This window comes from Colobus angolensis, unplaced genomic scaffold (genome assembly GCF_000951035.1).
Source record: "Colobus angolensis palliatus isolate OR3802 unplaced genomic scaffold, Cang.pa_1.0 Scaffold30, whole genome shotgun sequence".
Lineage (NCBI taxonomy): Eukaryota > Metazoa > Chordata > Mammalia > Primates > Cercopithecidae > Colobus > Colobus angolensis.
This window is the reverse complement of record NW_012116266.1, coordinates 865,699-872,792: the sequence shown is the minus strand read 5'-3', so window position 1 is coordinate 872,792 and position 7,094 is coordinate 865,699. Positions and strand designations below refer to the sequence as shown.

The following is a 7,094-nucleotide window of genomic DNA, read 5'->3' as shown; positions in this document are numbered from 1 at the left end:
CCCTTCATCAAGTGAATCACGAGACAATCACAGGATCGGCAGGCGTGAGACCTAGGAAATATATTTCAGTAAAACATGTTTCTTAACTAGTTCTGTTTCTGATGATTGCAATTTGCTTGATTTTACTTACTAATAAAATTTTTGCTGCTTATATTTTAAGTACATCTGAAAAACCTGATTATGAAGTTAGAATCCATACATCTCCTCAAATACTCTTAGAAAGCAGTGTCAAAAACATGAGGAGAAAAAGACTTCTACAGCATCTTTTTATTGTCTTTACCATTACTTTAATGCATTTTAAAATTTATCTACATTAATTGGGAACAAAGAAAAATAGACATTTCTTTGTTTTTCATAAATAACTAATCTTCATATTTGATAAAAATCTCAAACCATTATTTTACCTTCCCACAAATATAATACATACAAAAGTTTTCTGAAGTAAGGTCAACAAATTAAGTATCTTGAGACTAACATAACCACATACAACTGCCGTTTGTACTGACTCCCAGGAACGAAGCAGAAAGAAAAACTCATCAAGCTGCTCTGGGTTTCGTTTTGTAAGTGTTACAGATTCAGAACTGTAATCATGTATCATCTGCCAGTAATAACGTATGGATTCAAATTGATTGTCTACCAATAAAATATCACTGGCTCTGGGGTAACTTCTGGATTTAACATGACAGTGACTACTGCATGGGATAGGCACTACACATATATGGAAATCATAAAAAGTATTGAATGCCCTGGACTTGAACTACTGACTCAGTATGTGCCTCATTTGGCTCAGTAATAAATTCACCTGCACCAAACCCGTATCAAAAGTCACCAAATCTCTCATATATATATGTAATATATATTATGTATATACACAACCCACAAAACATACATACTATACAGTTTGTAACAACATGAAGTCATATTGTCTTAAAATGATGTACTCACAGACAGACATTATCCTGGCTGAAATAAATCCTATTGTCATCAGGCTGCTAGCTTTTGAGAGTCTTGACTCAGGTTAGCTACTTATATTCTGCCTACTCTTCACCCTTCTTTAATGTCTTGGCAGTTCTTTCAGAACCACCCTCCCCAATCCAGACAGATTTCTTTCCCAGGATCACTTGATTGGACTTTGGAAACAAGAAAGAGCATGCAGAGGGAGCAGGCAATTCTTAGCCACTGTCCCTCACACCTGCCTATATGTGTGATGTGCTCTGTCCTGTTGGCCACATTTAGTGTTAGAAAGCAGTTATTCAAAGCTTTGTCCCTCCTACCCCCCTTGGGCTTTCTGTAGAGCACAAAAGTGAAAGAAGCTTCTTTGGCAGGGGTAGCAGTTCATTAAAATATACAACTACATTTCCTAGCTCTGGGGTTCCCATTCTGTACTGGAGAGTGCAGGTCACGGATGCTGTTATTAAGGTTCGGTGTGTGATCCATGAGGTTTTCTCCTGGCAGCCGGTGTCAGGATTAGTGCAGCTCCAGCCCAGGAGGAAACAGCCTAATGAATACCAACTTTGAAACAGTGCTGTCGGCACGTTATTTAAGCTTGTACATGCACACAATTACACACAACACATACAAGGGCCTTGGTCACTGGCAATGGTCATGAGAAAGTATGACAAAGGTTTGCAAGGATAAACCAATAAGGCACCAAGAAAAATTATTTCCAGTCAATTTGACCATTTCAAAATATAAGAAGGGAAATCATAGAAATTAAAAAGATTTCCTAAAATCGGGTCAGCTGATTCACTGAGAGGTCCCATTAGTTCCTTTACACAACCTACCTAAATCGAATCCTCACCCGCTAAACTATGAAGTGAGGCACTGCTTAAAATCAAACTGAAAGGGATAGCCCTGAAGCTGTACACATAAGACTCCAATGGGCCCTAAGTCCTCCCCAGCTTCACAAAGCTGGCTGTGAAGAAGTTGCAGAACTACTCCATAACCTTTTATTTTACAATTGTTTTCATGAGCATGACTTGTTTCCATAATCAAATGCAAACTGGGGGAAGTTAAGTCTATGGATGGAAACGGGGTGGCCATCAGTAGATCCAGTTTCCCTCCCCTGGGGTGACTGATATCAGTAAGACTTAGGGAAGCAGGTGGGCTTTTATCTTTGTCTCTCAGGGGATGAGGGAAGAGAGGGACAGCAGAGGTGAGAACAGAGACAAAGAAGTGCCTCTGAAAGTTGGTCTGGAATTAGACCCCAAAGATCCCAACTAATATTGCCCCCCCTTGAGCTTAGCATCCTTTTGTTTTAACTGGCTTATTTTTAAAGTAAATTAGTTGTTCAGCATGTTGCTAAAACAAAACAAAACAAAAAAAACAAATTCTAAAAATGAATTAAATCACTTTCATCCACTTCATCCCACAACTTTGGATACACTGCGCATCATTTCGAGATTTCTCCACAAAGAAGGAGGGACAACTCAAATTAGGCACAATGACTGAAGGCAGCAGAGCAGTCTGTGTACTTTCTGGGAAGACATACGAAATGAGGGAAAAGGTCAAGGTGATCAGAAAAGGTTCTCATTTGAAAAACAGGAGAGGAATTGGCACTCAGTCAAGGGATCTATTTCAAGATTCTAGGAAGAGGTTTCTTCCTAGAAGAATAGAGGAATAAAATAGGCACAAAGTTCTGTAGCTATTTGTATGAGGTTTTGTAGAATCCACTGAAATTTTAATTTTAATTCAGAGGATGAGTTGGGTAAGAGCAGTGCATTCTGATAAATGTGAAGTTTTTGAGAGTCCTTAAAACTTTAATACTAGGTTTCTTCCCACTAGTGAAGTGTTGAAATTCCCTCTGGGAACTATGCATTTGTCTAACATCCATGAAATAAAAATGGACCTAGGCTTACATTTTACTTTTCCAGCTTTGGTGTAAGTGAATGACAAATGCCTAGACTTCAGTTGTTTTCCTAGACAGGACTTTCTCAAATGTTAATTGCTCTGGTCATTTTAGCTTCCTAAATTTAGTCCCAATCCTGGTCATTGGTATTTTGCTGGCTGAGGCACTGTCACTCCCTTCCCCAGTAATGGCCCCACACTCTTCATGAATGAATGCTTAAACAGATTAGGAAAGCAAACAGAATTTTCTAATAGCAAAGAAACCTCTGTGTGTGTGTGTGTTCATCAATATAGGCTTTCATAATGAATGAAGGAATAGTTAAACAGATTAGTAAAGCAAACCAAATTCTCTAATTGCAAAGTGTGTGTGTGTGTGTGTGATCAATATACAGCCTTTCTCAGAAGAGGAAGAAAACTATAGAGGTAGCACTACATTGATCTATATTTTAAAAGGTTGTGCAAGCATGTTGTGGGTCTCTTTTGTTTTCAGAGACGGCAGAGAGCAACGTCTTGCTGCTTTTGGAATATCTGGCTATAAACTAGTCCAAAGTCCAGGGACACTTATTTTCCCTTATTTGGGCCAATGTTTGTTCACAGGTAGCCAGCCTCCCTCCCCCAGTTCAAGCACTTCATTCAAGGGTGGGTGTGGTTTCTAATCACAGCTCTCCAGGAGAGGAGGAATAAGAAAAGCAAAAAGTCTGTTTAACATGATAAAGGGGGAGGGGTGGGGGGTGCAGCAAATAAGTGTTGGAAATTTACTTTAATTATTGGAAGTATATCCATTTTAGTCCTTACATTTAAAAAGGAGCCCCTGTTAGCAACTATCGCTAAGTACTGTCCAGAGGGAGTGGGTTTATACTTTTGCCAAAATTATAACACAAGTTCCTTTAAAAAAAAAAAAAAAAGCGATCACTGAAGCCTAAGAACCACCCACTACCTCTTAGGCACAAAGCTGCCATCTCACCAGCCTAAAATTCAAGCTCCACCAATCACCATCGCTTAGGTTCTCACTATTGCAAATATTTATGCCAGATCCTCTATAATGCTACCTCTAACTTATTCAAGACACAACGATGGTGCTGTTAGGAGTGAGAATTATTACAAGCACTACAGAAAAGAAACTGAACCTCCCTCTATAAACAAAGCCAAGGATGAACACAAAATCGCTAAGCACTCCCTAACCTTGTCACTTTGGAGAGGCCCTGAGCACATTATGCTCCCCTCCTAGGTATGACCTGGGGCTATAAACTGCAGCTCACCTTAAATAATCATGGATACTTTAAGCAGTAGAAGGAAAAAGCACACCCAACAACTTCCCAGTCACAGCAACCGAAACGTTCACTGTTCACATTGTTTTTTTAAAGACACACATATAGGAAATATATTTTCCCAATTGAGACCACACAGTTCAAAGAAACCTGAACCAAGTGGAACTTCATTACAACGCCAACCTTAGGATTGTAAAGCCCCCAAAGCAAAGGTAATTTTGTTGCCAAAATGCAACAAAGTTACAAATTAAGAAAAAGACATATAAATTAAAAAGAGGGTTCCCATAAAGAAGGCAGTAAGAAACGCAAAATAGAATACACGTGAGCTGGGCCTCTTGGAGAAGACCTGGGACAGGTTCTCTTCCCTCTCTCCAAGTCGCCGCGGGAGGGGGCAACAGCACCATGAAGGTAAACGGAAGTGACCTTGGCAAAACTACCAAACAAAACGCCCCCCTCCCCTCAGCTCTTCGGCCGGGTTCCTCGGCGGCAGCCTCCTACACGTGCGACAGGGACACCTGCTTGTGGTAGGTGGCGGCGGGGCCCGGCGGCCCGGTCCTGCCTGTGAGAGCGGCGCTCGCCTCGGGGTAGTCCCCAGCGGCCATGGCGCCCCCGCTCTTGTGGCCGCGCCGCGGGCGGCAACAGCAGCGGCTGGTGAAACGCCGCCACGACTCCACCGTCTTGCCCGACCAGATCCAGACGCCCGACGTGATGCCCACCACCAGGCACATGAAGTACTTGAGCATGAGCACCCAGTACTCGGGCTTGGCGCGCGGCTGGCTGGCGTCTGGGCCCGGGCAGGCGCAGGTGAGCGCCGCCTCCCAGCTCTCGCGGTAGTGCTGCTCGTACAGGTAGCAGGCCACCACGATGCTGGCGGGCACCGTGTAGAGCAGCGTGAAGATGCCGATGCGGATCATGAGCTTCTCCAGCTTGTCCGTCTTGGTGCCGCCCTGCTTGATGACGCTGCGGATGCGGAAGAGCGACACGAAGCCCGCCAGCAGGAAGAGCGTGCCCACCAGCAGGTAGAGCACCAGCGGGCCCAGCACGAAGCCGCGCAGCGAGTTCAGGTTCTGGTTGCCCACGTAGCAAATGCCGGCCACCGGGTCCCCGTCCACGGAGCTCAGCGCCAGTGCCGTGATGGACTTGACGCTGGGGATGAGCCACGCAGCCAGGTGGAAGTACTGCGCGTAGCCCGCGATGGCCTCGTTGCCCCACTTCATGCCGGCGGCCAGGAACCAGGTGAGCGACAGGATGACCCACCAGATGGAGCTGGCCATGCCGAAGAAGTAGACCAGGAGGAAGACAATGGTGCACAGCGCAGGGCCCGTGGTCTCGTAGTGTATGTGGTTGTGCTCGCGGCTGCAGGCCACGCTGGCATGGCCCACGACCAGGCGCACTAGGAAGCCCAGCGACACGCACAGGTAGCAGGCTGACAGGAAGATGATGGGGCGCTCAGGATAGCGGAAGCGTTCCATGTCGATGAGGAAGGTGGCCACCGTGGTGGATGTGGAGATGAAGCACAGGACCGACCACAGGCCGATCCAGAAGGTGGCGAACGTGCGCTCGTCGGCACTGAAGGACGGCTGGTAGCAGGGTACGGCGCAGTTGGGCACCTGGCCCGTCCGCACCTTGTTGTAGAGGGGGTGTGACTCCTTCAGGATGGGCACGAAGGGCTCGCGACACTTGCACACGGACGGGCCCCCAGCGGGGCATTCGCCCCCAGAGGCCGGCGCCCCTGGGGGGCCTGGAAGGGTGGGCTTGGCTGGGAAAGGCCTGGGGGGCGCCGTGGTGGCCTCGCTGCGGTTGTAATCCATGCAGAGGACCTCGGCGTCGCGGCCCAGCACCGGGAGGCGGTCGCAGCTCATGCGCTCCGGCCAGGCGAAGCCGTACTGGCGCATCAGCGGTGAGCAGCCGGCCTTGGCGCGCTCGCACACCGAGCGGCAGGGCGGCAGCGGCTTGTGGTAGTCGGGCAGACAGATGGGCGTGTACATGGAGCATAGGAAGAAGCGCAGGTCCGGCGAGCATTGGATCTCCACCAGCGGCCAGAACTGGTGCACCTCCAGGCCTGCCTCGTCCTGCGTGTCGTGGTTGAACTGGTTGGGCATGTGCGTCAGGTTGTAGCCGATGCCGCGGCACATGGGCACCGTGATTTCCTGGCACACCGGGGCCTTGGACGCGGCGGCCGCCCGGCCCACCAGCTGCGCCAGGAGCAGCAGCAGGAGCGAGGGCGGCGCGGACGGGTCAGGCCGAGCCATCGCCCCCTCCCTCCCCTCGCCTCCAGCAGCCCGCGAGGGACCGACACAGGCAGAGGAATCCGGGCCGGGGCTTCTCCCTCCGGCGTCTCGTGTGTTGCACCGAGGCTGGCAACCTGTTGGTTGCTTTTTCCTTTAAAAAAAATTCGTCCAAAGATAAACTGCTTCGGGAAGGCGCTGCCTCCGCTGGCAGCGCTCCGCTTCTCGCCGGATAGGGACGAGGAGAGACTGTTAGGGCTCGGATTCCAGGGAAAGGACTCTTTAAAAAAGAAGGGGGAGAAGAAAGATTGCAACCACTCCCTGTTGGAGGAGCGTCAACGGTTCGGTCCCCGCGAGCGGTCTCCAAATCTCTAAGTTAACCCCTTTCCTTTCCTCCCCGCTCCGCCTCCTGGAACCAAACTACTGACTCCCCCACCCTTTCTTTCCAAGCTGGGCCCTCCAGGCAGTGCCCGGAGACCAGAACCCTCAGCCTCCCGGAAAAGGACACAGGAACTGGGAGAAGAACAGGGAGAGACGGAAGGCTCTCACCTCCACGGATCCTGCCGAGAGAAGCAGACAGTCCGCAGCCAGCCTGGGTCCTCCGTCCCTGGGTCACTCCGCTGAGAAGCGCGAATCAGAGCCGGGCTGGCGGGGAAAGTTTAGCGACAGGCTGGGTACCCGTGGCAGCGGCACATGGCAGCAGGTGGGGGCGACTCAGAGAGGGGGGCGCCCCCAGAACAGGGGCGGCGCA

At 49.0% G+C, this 7,094-nt stretch overlaps 1 protein-coding gene across 1 annotated transcript; it reads right to left on the bottom strand.

Annotated features, from left to right (window-relative positions):
• Positions 1-252: 252 nt before the first annotated feature.
• On the bottom strand, positions 253-7,094 carry FZD5 (frizzled class receptor 5). Its single transcript, XM_011949844.1, has 2 exons — positions 6,893-7,094; positions 253-6,623 (listed from the first exon to the last, which is right to left on the bottom strand). The coding sequence occupies exon 2, from the start codon at positions 6,365-6,367 to the stop codon at positions 4,610-4,612; it is 1,758 nt and encodes a 585-aa protein (XP_011805234.1). The 5' UTR covers positions 6,368-6,623; positions 6,893-7,094; the 3' UTR covers positions 253-4,609.

Coding starts and splice junctions, on each gene's coding strand:
- FZD5 (XM_011949844.1), bottom strand. CDS start 6,367: ATGGCTCGGCCTGACCCGTCCGCGCCGCCCTCGCTCCTGCTGCTGCTC.